At 39.4% G+C, this 21,536-nt stretch overlaps 1 protein-coding gene across 5 annotated transcripts in view; it reads right to left on the reverse strand.

Annotated features, from left to right (window-relative positions):
- cdh4 (cadherin 4, type 1, R-cadherin (retinal)) overlaps positions 1-20,820 on the reverse strand; it is a 231,785-nt gene extending 210,965 nt beyond the window's left edge. For 4 of the 5 annotated variants that reach the window (XM_082533939.1, XM_082533938.1, XM_082533937.1 and 1 more), the window contains exons 1-2: positions 7,006-7,473; positions 5,637-5,748 (exon numbers count right to left, since the gene is read on the reverse strand). In XM_082533939.1, coding sequence (XP_082390065.1) covers positions 5,637-5,748; positions 7,006-7,059 — 166 coding nt within the window. In that variant the 5' untranslated portion in view covers positions 7,060-7,473. Of the gene's footprint in view, positions 1-5,636; positions 5,749-7,005; positions 7,474-16,278; positions 16,336-20,743 lie in introns of those variants that run through there. The other variant, XM_082533940.1, reaches the window with a different exon arrangement.
- Between the last annotated feature and the right edge of the window lie 716 nt (positions 20,821-21,536).

Genomic DNA, 21,536 nt, shown 5'->3' on the forward strand with positions numbered 1-21,536 from the left:
CTTGTCATATTTTAAAGTGGTCTTGAGTAATAGCTCTCCAGGCTTTCTGAAGGTCTTTCAAATTTTTCCTTTGGGCATTGGCTGCTTTTTTGCTCATTCTCAGTCCAGTCCTTGTACCTGACCATTTTCAGAGGATTTTGTTTGTTTGTTATTTTAAAGCCACTTAAGGCTGAAATATGAATCCTTTATGAATTAATTTTAAAAAAAAAAACCTAAACTCACGGGATTTGTGCACACATGGCAAACAAGTTAGCAAAGAACCAGTTTTAAATTGCGTCATCAGGCACTTTGCAAAACTGAAAATCAGTTGCCACAGGTCTTATGGAGTGATGAATTCAAATTTGGAATTTCTGAATTTTTGTCATTGTGCATGGAGGAGGTCAGGACAGACGTAAACAGTGAGGATCTACAGCCATCTGTAAAAAACTGTGGAGGCTCTCTTATGTTTTGGGGTTACATTTCAGCCAGTGGTTATGTGGATCTTTTCAAAATTAAAGGAGTTCAGAACACATAAAAGTAAGGTCAGGTTTTGATCCACCATGCAATACCATCTAGAAAACATCTGACAGGCAATGGACTCAATAGGATTTCAACAAGATAATGATCCCAAGCAAACAGTCATGAATCAGCTTCCCCAGAGTCCAGATCTCAACATTATTGAAGCAGTGTGGGATCATCTCAACAGAGAACAGAACAAACAGCCGCCAACATCCAAAGAAGAGGTTTGAGTGTTCATCAAGAAGCCTGGAGACCTACTCCTGAAGACTACATCAAAGGCTTGGGACTTTTGCATTGTACTGTACAGGAGGAAGTACAGAAAAGCTGCAAGGATATTAAACCATACCAATAATAACTGCTGACAAGTTTTAATGGCAGAATGTGTTTAGAGAGTGTCTATTGGTTTCTATTTTGTCAAATCCAGAAAAAAAACATGCACTCTACTGATTCATTCTCATTCCCAATATAATAATCATGACCAATAAAGATAAATCTGAGATATCATAGCATTAAGAAAAGAAGGTATTGCTGCAATACAAAATATTATTATACCTGCTTTATTAGTGAATATTCCAGTTTTACCTGTGCAGGACTCCACAAATGAAAAAGAGTGAGGAGGAAACATGACACTCCTGAAGACTCTCTGTGAGATATAGGGTGATGCCAAATAGATTCCTATAAAGAAAGGGTTACACAATCCTTTGTGGCTTGAGAAAACTCCCCTCCCTCATGGACTCTTAAAGCATCCAATGCAGATAGAATTGCAGCTCGGAGTCCCCTGATAGGCTATGGCTTAAAGGCATTAAATGTGAACTCTGCTGAACTGCCAGTTCAAGTGTGGCTACCTTACTCAACCTTTACTCTGTGTTATTTCTTTAATCCTCACAAATAAAACAGACTACATGTGCATACAGATGAGTGAAACATTAACAGAGCGTAAGATGTTCTAGGACAGTGTTGGGTCATGAGATGCTGCCCTCTCTTGGAAAGGTGGAACCCCCACCAGACCCTAAACTCCAATGTGTGTGTGTTTGTTTTGACAAAGGTGGGAGAGAGCGCTGTCTAACATGTTGGTCCGATATCTGGTGATCACTTAGGTTGCGATCTGTTTTTGCCAATCCCGCAGAATATGATATATCCCTCACATCCTATGTATGGTGTCATTTTCATTCTGGAAGAGACCACACTGTTTCTTCACAGGATAAATGTTATCACCCTGAATATCTTTGTATTGATTAGCATTGGCCCTGCAAGGGGACAAGCGGATCCAAATCTTAAAAAAAAAAAAATTTTAAAAATTTAAAAAAAAATTAAAAACGCTACAATTTATATTTTTGTTGGTCTATACTGAAATAGATTTTTAAAAATCAGTGGGTCCCTTGGAGGTAGCCCATTCATTTTAATTACTGCACGTGTGCAATTCAAAACTGTCAACAGTAACAGAAAGTGTAACAGGACACCAGTTTGGACATTTAAGCAAACGCTGCGGGTCTTGGTCATAAATGGCCACATGCATGCATCTACAATATAGAGAAAAACATTTCAAAAGTCTTAAATAAATGCAGTTTGTTGTTAATGAATTTGACAGGAAAATACTGTGTAGCCCTGCCAAACTACCCACACAGCATCAAAACAATAAACTACAAGAAAGACAACTCCCCCTGCAACCTCAGCATGAAAGGAGGAGAGGCACACATATTGTTCAGTGACTGGAAACAGAAGCCTGGTTCACACTGCACCTGCTGGGCCAAAGCTTTTTGGTCCTTCCCTCAACTGCTCACTGTCCATCTCTCCAGGGAGACAGCAGCCACACAGACCTCAGTAGTCCAGCAACCCCCATAGCCAGCTCTTGAGCATCCCACCCCCTCCTTTAATTTCATTCTACATCCATTCATTTTTTTTTTTTTTATTGTTAAGTGACAGATTCAGGTTATACATATTGTGGCATTATTATTAAAGACTTCCTCCCACATTGTGTCCCACTGTATAGAATGCAAACCTTAAGTAACGCTAGCCAATTCACATTAGGCGGTGCATGAGAACTTAAGCAGCTGCAGCTATATCCTTTTGAATGGCAGTTTTGAGGAAGACAATATGGTTCTCAGATTGATTTTTACCAAGAACAAACGCAGACAGACAGTGAGAGACGGAGACTTGAAGCAAAGGCGATATGGATCAAAGCCGGAGCTGACGCACCACGTAAGATACATCAAACTAATGCAGCTGAGCGTTGCTGTGACATTTTCTCGAATTCAAGCGTACAGCTAATATGTACACCAGGCTGAATCGCATGCATGTAACACCCCCACACCCCGAGACACCCACAAGCATAAAGGAGGAATCGACATACAATATCTGTCTGGATTAGGGCTGGGCCATATTATACCGTTCACGGTAATACCGGTATAATGTTAGGCAACAATAGGAAAATGAAATATCGCGATAGAATGGGAGTAAAACGCGCATGCGCAGTGCCTTTGTTTTCATACGCACATGGCCGATTGTTGGTTTGTAAAAATGGTGCAACTTCCGTGATGTGGAACTGGTTTGGTGTTTGTCCGTCAGATACACAACAAAGCACATTTTTTTGCAGAACATGCAAGCGGCCGTTGTTATTGTCGTATTTGTCGGACTAAGATGCTCTTAAATCTGGGAGTAATCTGGGTCCCAAACTCCGTATATTTGACTTCAGGTCAAACAACACTGCAGCATCACTGAGAGTTGAAAACTGTCTAAATTCTTTGATCTTTAATAAAACGATCAGCATTGCTGCTTTACCAGGTGTAACTATAAAGTTTAACTTCCAGGCATCCATGAAAACAAAAGTTATTACATTTAACGGAGTTAGAAGTTAGCAGGAAGCTAGCGGAAGTTAGCTCGCTAGTTACCTAAGCATGATATAGCATGTTCTGACTGAGAGATTTCTGAAAAAAATCAAACGTACAGCTCTGCTATCACTTCCAACATAAATGAAGACAGGAAACTAAACAGCAGTGACGTTTGTAGGGTTACTGAAGTTGGGCTAGCTGGTATATAATGATGTGCTACGTGATCGCTAGCGACACAGCGATGTTAGCATAACATAAACAGTGAAGCTGGAGGACGAACACTAACACTTTTCCACTTATAAAAGTTAACGTGAAGGTTCCTCATGGTTAGAGACAAATGCAATCGCATGGCAGGATGCTGTAAACGGACCAAACTTCAGTCAGGAGAACAACTGAGATAATCCATCCACAATACAAGGTTAGTCATTAATATACTGCAACAACATGGGAATAGAGCAGCTGCCAGAGAATTCAACATTAATGAATCAATGGTACAGAAGTGGAGGAAGCAAGAAGAATGAGTTTAATAAAGTTTGATTTATCTGACTGCTTTGTTTCGCTTAATGTGCCTTATAATCCCGTGTACCTTATGGTCCGAAAAATGCGTACTGCACACTGCAGTTTAATGTTGCAAAGCACCTCTTTTTAACTTCAGTGGATATTATACATGGTTATGCTCAGGATATGTCAGCCCATTTCTACTGGAAATGCCTTTGGGTTAAACTTTCAGCAAGGAATTTGCATTTGCACTGTTACATTTTTATAAAGCTTTAATGTACATAAAAACCAGCTTCTTGTTTACGTGAAAATAAATGGAAGGTTGTCTTTTTGCGCTAGTAATGTTGTGGAGTTGTATTTTGTCTCGCATCAATTATATCGTCAGTTATATCGTTATCGCAAATTTTCAAATATATATCGTGATAAATATTTTTGGCCATATCGCCCTGCTCTAGTCTGGATACATATCACTCTCCGTTAATACTGCTTGGGTCAGTGAGGATGCCTGAGCCCATTTCTAAACAGGCTGAAACCTTGAGCCCTGAGCCCCTTCAGGCAAACTGGCTCCCCACTGACCAGCTGCACTGTCCTTGTCAGCTACCTAAATAACAAAATAACCTCCAGAATAATTCAGTTGTTTTCCTTGCAGTCAGAAAATGCTCGAACAGCTGTTACAATGAGAATGTCATTTCCTCCTGGCAAATAGCATTTCACATAACAATAGACAAATATTCGGCTATAAAGGCAAAGTGTCAGGGGAGAGGTAAGCTTATTGTACACTGCTGTTGAGCTGTTACCCACAAGTATGAATAACAGTGATGTAAGTTGCAACGGATGAGAAAAAAAAGAGAAGAAAATGTGAAACAACCTAAATATTGGGCCCAATTTAAAAACCAAGTCCCTGAACTCTCATAGCAGGAACTTGGTGCAGCTTCGCAATGCTCAAAATACCAAAGTAATATAACTTCACGGCCTCCTCTCTTCTCGTCTTGGGGGTAATTTCATCATCTAGAATTTTTGAAGTTCTGTTTTATAGAAGCACATCCAGCAAATGTCAAAGGTGCTGTTTATCTGTCAGTTATGCAAATTGGGACACAGGAATATGGCTGTGGGGGATTCATTTCCAATATGGTTAGGATGCACCAGCAAACAGAAGAGACACACTGAAGAAAAAAAGAGCATCCTTTAAATGGCAGGAGATGAACTTCTGTAGATTCAGTACACTGCCTCCACTGAAAAGAAATGGAGCGAACAACAACAGAATTGAATTCCTCTAAAAAACAGAAAGAAAAGAAAAAGGACGGAAAACATATTACAATGAAAAGTGGAAAGAAAAGAAGAAGGTTTGGAGCATTCCAGCTGCAACGTGCAGAAAGGGGAAGAAGCTATTAAGATTATTTTGCTCTGTGATCTCGCTGCTCAGTCAATCAAACAAAGAACAAATGTGTTGTTTTTACTACAGCAGTGTAAAGCAATTGTTCATTTATCAATACGCCGTCACACCACATGGAAACTCTTGAACAGAATGCGTTACACACACAGTCATCATTTTTAATGGCATGGCGAGTTTTTTTTTCCCAAGCCTTCTGCTTAATTATAAAATGATATCCCTGTGCTCGAGATGGGTTTCTTAGGTTGCCCAGGCAAGTTTGCGTTGTCGGAAGTCATTCGCGCACCATAATATATTCCTTCTACCACTCGCAAAAGTATACGCAAACCTACTCATTCGATCACACTAGTCAGGAACACATCTGGGCCAAGAAGAGAAACTATCATCAGACGGTAAATGAGATCCAGCAGCGGCAGGCTTACCTTTGAGAATGCTCTGGCCGTGCAGTAAGTCTCTTGAGACAATCACCGTGTAGAAGTTCTGGGAGAAGCCTGGTCTGCACGGGGGTTTGAGGGGCTGGCCTGCCTTACTCCCCTGAGGAATAAAACAAGGCAGCCTGTTAAGATTGGCAAATTGACTTGCAGCCACCAGGGTCACAAGCTGATCTCACGGCCTCTTTGAGTTGATATTGAATCTCACAGTCTCTCTTGCCACAGTGAATGATTTGTTTCAGACTACAGCACGTTGAAATTCAGACCGTCACAGTGTGGAAATCTAACTCTGGAGCTGCAGGCACCTGCTTAGATTCACTGTAAAGATACATCAAGCTTCACGGGAGATACTTAGATTAGGAATTAAAGGGAAATAAATTACTTTAATCCATCTTTACCTACTCTATTGTCTACATAGGATTTCGAGAAGCAGGAGTATAAGAGGTGGACTACACCCTGAATGCGTGACACACTATTTCAAGGACCATAATCATCATGATTAAGGCAATAATGTGATCCACACATTCTGAATATAATGAAACTCAAAGAAAAGTAATATAAGTGGCAGGACTAATGAGCATTAGAAAGATGGTGAGAATGACCAGCTGGAAATGTTCAAACATGAAATATATACATTGCACGCTGATTGAAGTCTGTGCGCATGTGTGAAAGCCAAGTGCATTTAAATATATAGCTGACATACAGACATAGCCGTAGGCTCACGTTATCCAGTGGGGAGGAAGAATGCACTCCCAGGGATGCACCTTATTCATCGCACCATCAATGCTACTCTAAAGAAATTATACTGCGCTCCCCCCACCCCTAACTCGGCTTTGCTATCAGCACACCTCAACAAAACCCCATAATAATAAGTACATCATTTGACTGAGTTTGGATATTTAAAAATATATATATAAGCTATTTATACTGTTGCTCATTTGCCTCTTGAATCGAAGTCCGTAATTAGGCGCTAAACCCTTAACTCAAAACAAAAGAAGACATTAGAGCGCGTAAACGAAGTTGATCGCAGCAAGCAGCACGAGAAGCCCCTCTGGAAACCACTGTCCTCTGCAATAATGCACTGCAGTTTATGTGGACGACAGGATGTGGAGGCAAGCGAAGAGTTATCAGTGACTTTTCCACTGCAGTGAGAGCCGACATAATTACCAACTTCAAATGGGCCACACGGGATTCTGTTACACAAATCGTGTTGCCATCATAGCGCAAAAGCTGATCCGTTAACGGCCACTTTCGAGCGCCCCTGCAGCGCGCTGCAAAAACCGAAGTAAGCACTACAGCAGTGCAGCACTTCCACCGTACTGTTAGGGCGACTATACGTGTAGAAATTAACTCATCTTACCGAGGATGCGCCCACAAGTAAGGTGCACGCCAAGATGACGCAGCCAGCGTTCATCTTTGCAAAACCCGCGTGTTGGTGGGGGGTAAAAAGAGGAAAAGATTAGTCTTCTTCGCCAAATACACCTCGGTAATTCCCGGAGCGCTGTCTTCCGCTTCTCCACTGCTGAGTGAGACGCCGACCGTACTTGTCTGGCGCAAAAGTGCCGCTGAGACAGAGACGCTGCGCTCCGTCCGGAGGAAGCCGGTGCCCATTGGATAACAGCGTCACTACAACCCCTCCTACCGCACGGCGGAGCAGGCAAGGCGGTGTGCACCGTCTTTGCTCCGAATGACTCTGTGTGATGATGCCCCGTGCCACTTCTGGGATCTATTGGTAGAAAAATGCATTTTCCAGCCAATTTAGATTCATATTTTTTTTTAAACTTCAGATGGAGCAAAAGCGGTTCTGGCTGTGTGAGTGACAACCAACCATCCGAGCCCTTTCTTATGTCCATCAGCTAACTGGAGTCTATTTCACACACCACTTACCCCCTCTGCCCCTGATCCACAGTATAAGTATAGCAAGAGCCCCCGAGATATTAGCTTTTTATTAAAGCAGCTGTGATAGGCCACTGCGGGATAAGACTTTGATTGTGAGTGAAAGGTTCAAATAAATAGTACAATGAATCAGGAGCCTCTGTGATCACCTACAGGAAATATGTCTATAAGTCTATAAATCATTTCCAGTTATAGGTCTTCATATTTTATTTTATTTTTTAAAAGGGTGACTACTTTAGCCTAATGACCATGTTCCATAATAATAATTTGCAACAAAATAAAATTTGGCGTCAGCATTAAATGTCTTACTCCATTTTGGGAGCTTATGTTATTAATAAAGTTTAGAATTTACATACAGTATAATAAACTTATACATATTTAGCTTTTGTGCCGAAGTCAAAAAAATGCAGGAGAAATGACTTAACTGCACCTTTAAGTGCTTTAACTGGTTTAATAATGTTGACATTTCCGAAGCCTCACATCGGTGCCTCAATTTCCATATCTGAGAGGTCATGACAATTTAATCTCATCAAAAGGAATAGGACAGTATTGCACTGTCAATCAACACAGCCCCTGTCCCTGCCATTCATTTTCATACTCCTTCATTTTCATACTCCTTCCGTATTGAGAAAAACCTGGTCTCTGAACAGGTTTTTCTTCTTCTTCTTCTTCGGTTTCTTTCCTTTAAATGGTATCTTCAAAACAAACTGCTTGAGGCTGATAATTAGGAAGCACTCCTAGTGTAGTTGACTACAGCTCAGTTGGTGTTTCTGTCCAGAGGGCAGGATTTTGTAAGGTCAGAGATATGAGAAGTACACTCCACTCATCTCTCTTCGGGGTATTGTGCTTATGCTTTTATTATACTCTGGAAATCTTGGCAGAGGAACTGTATGACAAGGATTTAAACTTACACCCTGTGCAATAAACAGCAAGTCTTACTTGTAAAAAAACAACAACAAAAAAAACCAAATCATAGAAGGTCCTCCAGGGAAAAAGACTTTTTTTCCCCCCAAGTCTGAGAAGTTTCCCTTCATTCAGATGGCTGCCGAGGCTACATGTCGACACTTAAACCTAATTAGTCAAACACAGCACTGTTCATAACGTGACCATGGCCCGACCGTGCGACTTCCCCTCAGAATGACGCAGTAAGGAAGATCACATCCATCCTTCGGCTCAGATTATCTTACTTATGGCTCCAAAGCACTAATTTTTAATCTGCCTCTGTGGCATTAGCACAGATACATCCATGAAATTACTGTTTTGGTGAATTAGGACCCTTAAGACGTGCACGACTGATTCTCCTCACAGTGAATTCCTCATGGCTTGTAGGTACCCCTGCCAGTTTTGGGAGGTGAGGAAATTATTTCTTTCAAGTATGGAGCATTTGCCTAATAAAAATACCATCTGGGCATTTGAAGTGAATTGGTTTAAGGCCGTGCTGAATTATTAAACAAATCTCACAAAATGCGTCCCCGCTCTCTTTTACAGTAGCAACACCTCGCAGTAGACAAACTCTGCTTTCCATTTGTTATTTCATGAATTGCTTTTTCTCCCCTAGCGCAGTAATTTGTGACGGGTTACATTTATATGCAAATGTTCGGCCTGCCCTCAGTTGATTTTAAGAGGTGACAAGACGTATATACAGACCTTGCAGCAAAAAAACAAACACTGGGAAATTAAATCCCATCTGCGGCATTTGCAAAAGTTTGGCTCTCGTTTCGCTGTAAAATTCTTAGAGGTTTATTATCTCATTAGGCCTTAATTGATGAATTAGGACTTGAAAGGAAAGTGAAGAATTGTCAGCTTTTGGCAGGTCCAAAGCTGGTAAGTTCTGACTCTTTAAATCTTGTGGCAACACTTAACAGCCATGGGATCCTCTGAACAACTGAGGATCTGAAAATGAGGCTAATTGATGCCTACAAAGCAGAGGAGGTCTATGAAAAGATTTGAAAGTGCTCCCAGCTTGAAATTTTCACTGTCCAAAATGTCATTAAGATACGGCAGTTTTGTGATATCTGCTGCAGGCGGGTGGTGATGGTGGGTGGATTATTTTCATGAAATAATAAAAATCAGCGCAGCAACATTTGAACAAAGTCTCATTTTAATGTATGTTTGCTGCAGGGTTTGTATTGCTTCTTTCCCTTTTCAAAAATCAACATAATACTCTATGTCATCTGCCAGCCCACTCTCACAGCAAAAGTGTGAAGTAGTAATTCGCACTGGTCTGCGGCACAAAATGTAATGTTTCTCACAACAAAGGCTGTAAATTTGTGAGATGGCTACCTACATTTTTTGGGAAGATCAGTGCATGTATGGCATTATCAACAAGGCGAAATGGAAATTAGACTTGACTAATAACCAAAACTATGATTTTTCCCCAAAGCTGATGAAATCGTCTTAAACATTGGACTGAACCAAAGAACAAGTGAAAATGAAAAGAAAAGAAGAGAAAAGAAAAGAACCTTTTATTGTGCCACATGAGAACATACATCAGTTTCATATGGGCTTATGTTTCTTAAAGAACGGTCATATGACAGTAAATGGTCCTTAAATGGCACATTTCTACTCAATGTGGGTACCTAAACCACTTTTCTTTGTACGAGCTTCATTTAGCAATTCACACACACTCATATGCCAAAGCACTAACGTTCACACTCTCACACAGCTATATCAGGGGCAACTTGGGGTTCAGTATTGTGCCCAGGGATACTTTGACACGCAGGTTGGAAGAGCCAGGAATCAAACCACCCACCTTCCAATTAGCAGATGCCTCATGCTACATCCTGAGCCACAGCACAGGTCAAATTTAAATAACTCCCAAACTCTGAGGACCAGTACACCAGCTTTCAAACATCTTTCTGTGAGACTGAGTTGATTATCTCTCCTCTAGTGTCTCTCTCTCGTGGCTTTCTCTTACCACAAGCCAAATGCTCTAGGAGACAATATTTCCACTCAAATTTAATTTTAAGAACTGCGCATTTAAAGCAACACAGTTTTTTTCTCTTTTTTTTTTCTCTTTTTTTCTCGCATTTATCACTGAGGCACAAAATTTGTAAGGGCTCATTGGGAATTTAATGATCCTGCCTGCATAAATTAGGACCAACTAGTACATGATCGCATCTGACACCACTAAAATAATTAGGAAGAAATTTAATCCACTCAAGATTCATTTTACTGATACAGCTGATCAGATTTTACTATCTGTAAAGACTACAGTTACACACAGCATGTGTTCTATACAAAAGGTTCCCATCATGTACAGATGTCTGTCAATTCACCCACTGGTGGAAGATGTTACAAACAGTTTTACAGCTTATATGTCTTGATCCTTGAACCCAGAGGACAGACAGTTTAGTGGTTTGGCCCCGAGTGAAGAACTAAGAATTACTTTGTGTAAATGTTTTAAGACTGTAGTTTACAGTATACAATTTATATATATCTTTTTCTTAATCAGTAACATTAACAGCTGTCAAATTGTCATGCAGTGTTACAATGTGTCAATTCAAACACATACTTTGGCCATAGTTGCTACTGCATCATTTGTGATGGGCCAGCCAGCTGCCAGTTATAATTACCTACTAGAAGGACCTGGCGCGACCTCCACTATAAGCCTACATATTCACACAGTAGAAAAGCATTCATGCCTACGCAATTCACAGGGATGCCACTGATCTTGCAACAAATACTGTCAGCTTTGGGGAAGCAGTGAAACTTTCCTCTTGCTGACCAAAGAGAAAACTTCACAGACATTCCCCGAGTTATGTGACAACCCGGTAAAAATCAACAAACCCTTCAGATTAATTAACACTTTCACAAAGAGGAGAGAATAGCATTTCAAAAATGTGTTATGGCATGACGCCTTTCTAAAATATTTGGAGGGTTTTCAGGAAAACAATGTTGCAGCTGCCGGCAGTGTGTATCTAATAATGGCTCTTGAATAATTTTAGTGTGCAGAATATTGTCGAGAGGTTATTATTTTGTTCTACACTCTGTGCAATTGCGCTGAGTTTAGGTTGTTGTGTGTAATCCGCACAATATCAGTGGAACATACTATATAACATCAGCAGAGGAAATATTAAATAAACTTTGGCGTCTACGTTGTTAGGTGTTTTGAAAACAACACTATATAGTGAACAGGATGCTGTAACGATAACTTATTCCCTGAAGATTCGAGGCTGGTGGATTTTTCTGTACACGGATATCAAATTGATGGACAGCAAGAAAACGAAACGCGGCCGAGATAGGCAAGCTTCATTAAAATGTAATCCGTTCTGTAAGACAAAAAAAAAAAATCACCCGTATAAAATTTTTAGGAGATTTTCAAATTGGAAGCAGGAATCGATGTTTTGTTTTTACGTGCTGCTCTTGAATGCATGAAATATTGATATGTGCAGAACAGAGACATCTGAAGATCACAGGAAGCAGATGAGCAATCAGTAAAACAATGTCGGGAATGCCTGCACAACACCTTAAAGCAAGCAGAAGATGGAAAATGAATATAAAGTCTCTTCATGAGATCTGTCTCCACAGGGGCTTTACTATAGATTTCAAACATTAAGGAGACATCCACAAAAAATGGGTCAGTTTGTCAACACAATGCTACAGGCTACTCTCAATATTTAACACAAGGCACGAGCCCCTGCAGATGCCTGTATCGCTAACCTTTTGACTGCCATTTCATTATATGCTACGATTGCTTGATAGGTGCGCAGAGAGCGGTCCGATGGTGATGGATGACAGTGGATGTCATTTGATTTTCATTTGAACCGGAACATCAGAATTTACTCCACCTAATTAACCTCTCTGTCTGTTTCCACTTGGCAGACTTCCACTGTGACGTGAAGGAGGAGTGGAACCTCTGCACCGGCTTGCCCATAATATGTTTCACCTTATATATTTATATTTACGCAGAATTTTACCTAATTAAGATTTGTTAAAGTCTAAGAAAGTTTATAGCTAGTGTTTTTTTTAATTGCTTAGGTTATTTGTGTATATTTTCATGCAGAAATACAATTATGTTTCCTGCCAGTAAAGTCATGTAGTATGAAAAGCTTAATTTATGTACCGCTTACTAGTTGTAGGGAGGTGGTCGGGATGGAGACCAGAGTTCATGTCCTGATTCTCGTATTTCAAAGAAATCAAATCACTACTTTTTCAGCTAATTTAAATAACTGAAAATATGTTGCAGATGTTGCGATGCAAGAATGGATGTTATTGGGAAGACAAAATAAATAAGTGTGACATAATCAGTATTTACATTTTACTTGTGTAACAATATGTAACAATAACATTTTATTTAAGCCTCTGTAGCAGGGTGAGACTTTAAGATGCTATTTTCTTTTAGGTGAAATTATATACACCTACAAATATTGGTGAGCCTGGTTCTGCCAGAGGTTTCTTGCTGTTAAAAGAGAGTTTTTCCTTCCCGCTTTCACCAAGTGAATTAAAAAGATCTTATATCTTAATCTTTATTGTTAATAAAAGTACATGAAATAAAATGAGATTAAGTGCCTCCCTTACTGTGACAGTCATTCACACAAAACACCATTGCACGTAACATATAACACTTTTTGCATGAGAACACCGCCACATGTGTGGCATTACTGCACATATAAATAAATTATGATTCTAGATTGCGAATAGCCACGAATGGTTGTTTGCACTGCAACCGGTTGGTAACCTGAGGGGTTTGTTTCTTAACAAAGCGGAGCCATTGATGTGTCACTAGTGATACAGTGCAATGTTAAGTCGGAGTTGGTGGGGCTGCTCTGACTGTAGGAATTGGAAATCAGACTAGATGTGGTGATTCAGTTGGAAATTCTGACATTCATTCAAAGCAGTATATAGTTCTTTCACCAGCTGTTTCTATATATATGTTCTCTGTATATCTGTATATGTAGAAATGCTCTGTGTGCTGTGCAACGGCACTGCTTAGAAATAGTCTAAGGATGCAAGTTGAGTTCTTTCCAACGCTACACTTTTATTTTTTCACATTTAAATGCGAACGTTTAACTTGAGTAGCTCCATAGCGTAGTGGTTTACACATTTGCTTATCAAGCATAGGTCACTGGTTCAACTGGAGCTGATAACACAAATCCCCTTGGGGTGTTGTGTCAGAAAGGTCATCTGTTGTAAAACTCTGCCAAAATAAACATGCAGCGCTTCCTGTTGTGGTGACCCTTTGTGGAAAGCGAGCAGTTGAAAGTAGCTTCCAGTCTTAACTCTAGGTTTCATAAAGTATGCTGACTCAGTAGCCAAGGTTTTAGTACTTGACGAGTTTCCATTTTCTGCTGGACAATAACTTTTGAAGAGACTTCAGCATCATGCAGTGAGCAGTCCATGTAAATGGCTCTTGTGTAACAGTGAGTTATCTTTTCATTAGCTTTATTTATTTATTTAAGTAAACAATAAAGGCTGATGGAGGAAGTCTTGGCCTCAGTGTACTTATCTTGGAGTCCTGGCTAGACAGGCCCAGATTTTTGTCCTTTGCCTCCTGAGGACAGGTCAGCAGATTAGCTGATTCAGTTCCAGACTGAACAGACACCGATTTGCTGATCTGTTGAAAGGCTCAATGTGTTGAATGTATTGTACCCTGGAAAACTAAGGTGCATCACTGCCATGTGCATGTGTACACATTAATATTTCAATGTTTAAAATGTTTGTTGAAAGCTGATGTACTCTCAAGAGTGTCTAATTACTCTTATTACACGCAGCACAGTTACATTAAACCAATTCATACTTGCTTAAGCAACCAAAAAAAAAATTGCAAGCACAGCTTTTACATGACTGCATTGTGTATTACTGCAGAACGAGAGGGAGGGGGGATTAATTAATAAAAAAGCAATCTTGAGGGAGGGTATATTCAATAACGGCAGCCACGCAAGTTCAAACTGTCTTGGAGAAAGAAAAAAAATACAATAACACATAAAACTGTTATGTGAATAATTCAGGAGCAGAATGCATAAATAGTGGATTAGGGTTGATTTAATTATGTCTGTGTGAAAGCACAGCCTAGCGTTAAGCAAACAAACACAGGCAACTGGAATGAAGCAGTTCAGCACCCAAGTGGCAAGGCCTTGCAAAGGAGCCAAAAGCAGGCGTCTGAGATCAAACACAACCAGCAGCATTTAACCGGGGCCAGACAAAGACAGGTACAATAGACTCTACTCCTCTTTTCATTGCTGTGTAGACAATTGCTTGTGATTCTCTTGCAAAGAGTGTATCCAACATCATTTCATGGGAAGATTGTTGTATTGTTTGCTTCACAGCCCTGTCCTCGTATTCTCATTTACACGCATCAGGTGATATTTATTTTTACTTTGACAGAAAATGAGTATACAATGCTGTGTTAGGCATACAGTATGCCACAGTTTCCCTGAAAACCTTTATAATGTCATTTCTATAAATGCTGAGTTCAATGTATGCATGCAAGCTGTACATATTTCCAACATTCTTTGTCTGGTAGGGAATGCAGTCGGCACGTGCTCCTTTATTGATTTGCTATAAGGAAATATTAGAAAAGGCATATGAATAAGTGCATTATCATAGAAATAAGTCTGCGAGGCGCAATCTGGTCACAACATTAACATCTTCATGAGCAGCCGTGATCTTCAGACTAAAATCGATCACATCACATCATTCAGAGCTGATATCCTGCGATACTGATAAGACTGTAGTTCATTTATGAGTGGCAAAGGGATGAATGAGAGCAGATGTAATCAACCTGAGAGGGATATGGGAAGGAATGTGAAATGATTGCAGAGCTATTTTCTGGGCAATGGAAGCCAATATGAGAAGCCAACAGTAAGCTCTATCTACATGGGCTGAATGGCTGATTGAGTTCAGGTGGAAGAATGGGACTTGGCAGCGAGGCAGGGAACACCCCTTTCATCCACAGCCATCCACTTTCATTACAACACACCTCTGAAACCACCAGCACATAATCACACCTATAGTCTGATGCAGGGTGGGGGGGTTGCTCAGGGTTGCTACTATTTACAAGAACAACCAAAGATGTAAAAGTTTGACTATTTGATTTATGCTAATGTGGCTTCACTTTCACTGCTGTCCTTGAGTTCCATTTTTCATTTGCTGTGCTGCCAGTGTTGCCTTCTTTGTAGAAACCACATTCCATTTGCAAATGTTGAAATTAATGAATTTGTTGTGTCAAGCGCTGTCAGCATTTTCCATTGGCAAGATGCTTAAAACTCTATATGGGTGTCATACATCTTGTCCTATTAGAATTGCTCTGCCCTCTGTATCTCCTTCCAGGTGGAGATATGAAGTATTGACTGTTCTCATCTGGGTCTGAAGCCCCCACCTCCCATTAAAACTGCCACCCCTGCACCTCATCTGCTATCAAAATGCTGGTGCAGCAAAGCAGGGAGAGAAAAGAAGGCGAAGGCAGGGGAGAGCAGACAGAGAGGCGTGCAAGAGAAAACTACAGACGTCAGTGAGGAAACAAATTATTTGTAACACTAAATTATGCGTTTTGCTATTAGAGCAAAAAGACCTATTATAAATGTGAGAATAGAAAAATGCGGAAATAGAAAGCAACTGCCAAAAAAGGACAAAAACTTAGAGTTGTGTCTAAGAAAACAAAAACTGTCTTCAGCAGTTCCAATGTGAATCTGAAGAGTTCTGGCACCGATTGTGACAAGACAGCTGATTGTGCAGTAAGTGGTAATTATACACCCCAGTCTGCGGTCTACTGCTGAGTGACAAATAGTTTTCTTACCATCTCTAAAGCTCAGAAGGGAAGTGCCAGCGGTGAGCTTGAGACTGTACGGCCATTCTGTGAGAAAAAAAAAATCATGCTCAGTCTGTCATTAAGATGTTCTTAGTACAGTAAATTCTGCAGTAGGGACAAAGGAAGTTGTTAGCAGCTGAGCCAATTATCTGCGCCCCAGCATTGTTTCCAATAGAAAATTAAAGGGGACAAAGGTAAAACTCCTGAGGGATGCTCAGCGAAGATGACAGGATATAAACTCATAAAAAGCAGCTCAGGACATAAAAAGATAAGTCTGAATAGAGCATAAAAAGAAAAGTTGCTGTACATCAAACCCATCTTTCTTGAGAAAAGAGGATAAAGGCAAAAAGCACAGTTAGCTTCAATTCCATGTCAAAGCTTTTCAGCTTAATACACAAAAAATGAAAGTGCTCTGAGTGCTCCAGGAGAGTAGATGGCGCTATATAAGAATCAGTCCATTTGCATTTTTATATATAAACTTCCCAAACAGGGATAATTTAACATGAATATTAAAATTTGAGTTTATAAAATGATCACATTGTACTAAAATTAATAACTTATAATTAGTTATTAGTTATTAAAAAACTTCTGACATGGGCAAAATGAGTCTTTGTCTCAGCATCCAGGATAATACGAGACAGCATTTTTACTGATAAAACTAAACTAAGCAATGGACTTTACTGCTTTATTTTCAATATCGTTCTGAAGCAGAGCAGTCAGTCAGCTGAAACACATCAGTGCACACGTTGGGTTCAGTTAATTATGTGTATTAGAAGAAAAAGAATCCCAATTTTACATACATACATAAAATCTGTGGAGATCAGCTATTAAATAATAACCTCTCACATACATTTGCATAAAATTCTCAATAAAACAATGAAGTGCTAGTCAAAACATTTCCACAGCATACATGCCTGTACTATTTTCACTTATTCTAGCAGATGATATGTTTGGAAGAGCTAGGATGGATATTGCAGGTCACAAATCATAAAGATTGCTCATTGAAAAGGGTCAAATTTGAAAGACTGACAACCAGCTACTAATTAGTTTCAAGATAATTCTGACAGTATCCTTGTATGGCAGTTCTAAATTAATGAGCTGTAGGCCTTCTTTTTTCTTTTTGAGTAGGCTGTGGTTTCAAGAGATCAACGTGTGCATAGATCAGCAGCACCGACAAGCAAAATATTTCCTTGCACAAAGAAAGGTCTGCAATTTAATTAAAAACTACTATAGATGTAAACAGTAGGCGTATGAGAGCTATAATATGACAAATTACATGGTCTGTTCTGAATATGACAGCGTGCAAATGATCAGCTGATGACAATAAAGCCTTTCTCTGGTGCACTGTGCATGAATATCAAATAGACGATCAAAAATAGCCACTCACTGACATTCAAATCAATTTATAATTTTTATGTAACATGATTTTTTTTTTTTTTGTTGGATATTCTGTTTTTCTCCATTAAAATGAAACTACCATAAAAAATTAGACTGTTTATAATTATTTCTCTGACTGTAAATGCTGGAGATACTAGTAAAGGAGAACAGAATATTAACATGGACAACTCATAGCATTTTTAGCAGTTTTCATTTAACCGGCGTTTGCTGATATTCTAAAATATCACACTGCAGACACACATTTATGTTACGCTGTTGCTTAATAGAACAAGTGGCCCCACAGAGATAGTAACTGGACTGTTTGTTTTACTGTACTTGAGCACTCAAAGCTCTTTATACAGCATGGCTCGTTCATCAATTGAAACGCATTCATACAAACACACTTCCATAGATGCTCTACCTGTTGCTGTACCTCCTGAGCTACAGCCATTGCACAGCTAGTTTGCATTACTTAGCAAAGGCCCAGTTTGAGTTTGCTTAAATCATACTAGCTAAACATTTAAACTTAGCTTAGCTGCTACTCTAATCTAACAACTTGCCTAATTAAAGACTATGTAATAGACTGAAAAGTTAGCCAATGTTAAAAGCTAACTCCAAGTACATCGGTGCTCCCATTCAGCCTTTCTCATAATACATAGTCACTTAATTCTCCACAGGCCATTATGGTGTTATTAGCTATGTACAAACCATCTGATCAGTGTACAGGTTATCCTTTTGAAAAGAATTATATCAAGGAGAGGTATGTTTTTCCAGTCAGGCTTTAAATGTCTCCACCCTGTCTTCTGAATATGGTCACTTCTGGTTAAAAACCCCCCATGGGTGACAATACTATGACTTCAGCGTCATCCCTTATAGAGTATAGAAGTCTCATAAGCCTAAAAAATAAAGTTACAATCGACAAAGGTTGTTCTTGTAGTCAGGCCAATTTATATTCAGTTCTAAAACAAAGAAAGGTCTCTGTGACAGTCTGAGACCCATTTGTCTTCCTATCTTGTCATCCATCTACCCATGCCATCTGGCAGTCTGACTGACAAAAGAGGGGCTTGATCTGCAAGGAGGATTTTAGGAAAAACAATGACTGCATGAACAGGAAAAACCTTTTAAGTATATTCAAAAGTTGCAATATTTTACACACCCTTCTCTATTAATCTAATTAGTCTAGCTTTGTTAGACTTATTACTGTAACTGAAAATCTAAATGATTAAGATAGAGAAATATTAAAAGATACATTTTTAAGAGGGATGTTGTGAGTTTGAGTGATCCCTGATTTGAAGAGTGATGTGTCAGGACTGAACCTCAGACAGCTTGCTTTAGCTCCTGATAATGTAAAGCACAGGAAGGAGGAACACAAGTGTTTAAAAACTTGCTGAAAATTGAGGGACTACATATAAAATGGCTGTAAGTACCAAACCAGTAATGCAATATTTTGGTAAACCCCTTTAACTAAAGCTGAAAGTCTGCGCTTCTGTCACATATTGACTGCGCCCTTGCCCAGATACTTATGTGCCTAACTGTATAACCACTTTGTGAAACGTTGGAGGTTGAGTCTGTGAGAAAAACAAAGTTGTTTTTTGTTTGTTATATTTGTTTTTTTTTTGTGTGTGTGTTTGTTTGTTTTTTGGCTATAATTTTGCTCAGCACCGTGCTCATCAGTAGAGCTGAACGTGTGGAGGGATAATTAAATAGTCCTCTGAGCATTCAAGGAGAGCCAAGTCTCTGTCAGTAGAGTGTATAGTGGTAAACCACAGAAAAGCAAAAAAGGAGAGAAAATAAATCTTGACCAGAATTGAGGACAGTTCCAAAATAAATGCAGCAAAGTGCCATCGTTTGATTTCCTTTTATAACAGACTGGAGACACAGGAGGCTAAATTTTTATGCAACATGACCTTAGAATAATGACGACAGTGAATCACTTTGAACTGAATTAGCCCACGTCTGCTGTTTATTGAGCAACCATAAATACAGGAAAGTGCAGTATTCCATATTTTATCAGTAAGGTAATCTCTAAATGCAAGCAGCCAAGAGACGAGGTCTTTGTTATTCTTCTAGTATCATAGCGGCAGAGTTTATGGTTCAGGGATTGTGTGTGTGTGTGTGTGTGTGTCCGTTTGTTTTGAGATGAACAGGCATAATTTGTTAGAATTTGTCTTCAAAGCTCAAATGACTAATTGAAATACAGCACTGATCTAACTCGCGTAGCTTATCCGGGTGTGCTTCTGAGAGCTGCAGTCGCGATCACGGCTTAATTGCATTTCTTCCGTTGCCACTGTTAGCATGTTTCAGCTTATTTCTTGTCTCAGCATCAGTGTTACATTCTGTGACACCATATGTCATACTGGAAACTTAACAAATGACTTCCTGATCCACATTTTTTTTTTAAAGTAAAGGCATCAAGAAAATCCATCTACTCATTTCCTCTTGCTAAAAAAAATTAATAAAAAAATTGCAGTTTCTGTGAACCTTTACTTATGAGACCTTATGTTCACAAGTAGCATGTTTTTGAAAGCTGTCTGCAGAATGTGTTATACAAACTGATAGACCACAACATTAAAATCACTGACAGTCTAGTCAATGATGATGTTACACTGAAAAGAAACCTTGTGTCCTGGGACCTGTACTACAATCAGATTAAACACACGGGATATCTCACTCTAGGCTTAGCTTAGCCTCACATGATCAGTCACGCTAAACAGTCACATCAAGAGAAAATCAATCAAGGGTTTTTCAGTCTAGCTATGCACAAGTTTAGATGAAAGTGCTGATGTTGGATACACATGGGCAGTCATAAAAACGATAGGTCTAATGGCATATTTTGATCAAACTACAGGAGTAGAAAAATGCAAAGAAGCTAAACATATAGTACAGGCTGAAAGCACCACTGCCACTGCAGCCAAGGATGTGAGTACATGTGAGATGTTAATGAAAAGTATTATTATAAAAAGCTGCATAAGTGTGTGGGTGCTTCTGCAAAACTGGAAAGTTCTATAAATGCTGGCTGTGTGCATTAATAGTCTTATCAGTATCACAATTCACAACTTGAGACATTAAGACTTACAATTGCTTATTGCGCTTGATGTGCATGAGACACTTTCATCTGTATTCTTTCAGCTGCATCTCCAGCAGTGCAGTGATCTACAAGTGATCAAAGAACAAAATTAATTACATTAAATAAACCCTGAAAAAACTTGCCTTAGTCTACTTAAAAATGTTAATATAAGACCACAATCTCTAGGGCAAGACCCAGGGTTTCGAATATTATATAGTTTCTCAGTCTTTGGGTTTAGTGTTAAGTTTGATTTTCTACAGCTGACAGGCTAACAAACCTTCCTGTGTCAGTGGCAGCTGAACTTCATTCGACCATGGTCTGCAATGACTTCGCCAAATTCTTCACAGACAAAATCCAAAAGATTAGACAAGCAATCGGTACATCAACAGCATATTCAGGATATGTACTGTGTCCACTGAAAAACTGTTTAAACACCATCAAACAGTTTCACCCTATTAACAGCAAAGACCTGGAGGACATCTTAGGCCAACTCCTCCTCTTGCTGTTTAGATGTCCTGCCAACAAGTTTTTTCAAAAAGGTCACAAAGACTTTGGAGTCAGACCTGTTACAGATCGTCAACTTTTCTTTAATGTCAGGTGTGTTTCCGGAACCACTAAAAACTGCTGTAATTAAACCTATGCTGAAAAAGGACAATCTTGACAAGACACAAATGAACAACTACAGGCCGATCTCAAATCTCCCATTTTTAAGTAAGATCATTGAAAAAGCAGTTTCTCAACAGCTCAATTACTTCTTAAAACAGAATAACTGCTATGATGCCTTCCAGTCAGGTTTTAGACA

Source organism: Aulonocara stuartgranti (genome assembly GCF_965226115.1).
Source record: "Aulonocara stuartgranti genome assembly, chromosome: 5".
NCBI classification, from domain to species: domain Eukaryota; kingdom Metazoa; phylum Chordata; class Actinopteri; order Cichliformes; family Cichlidae; genus Aulonocara; species Aulonocara stuartgranti.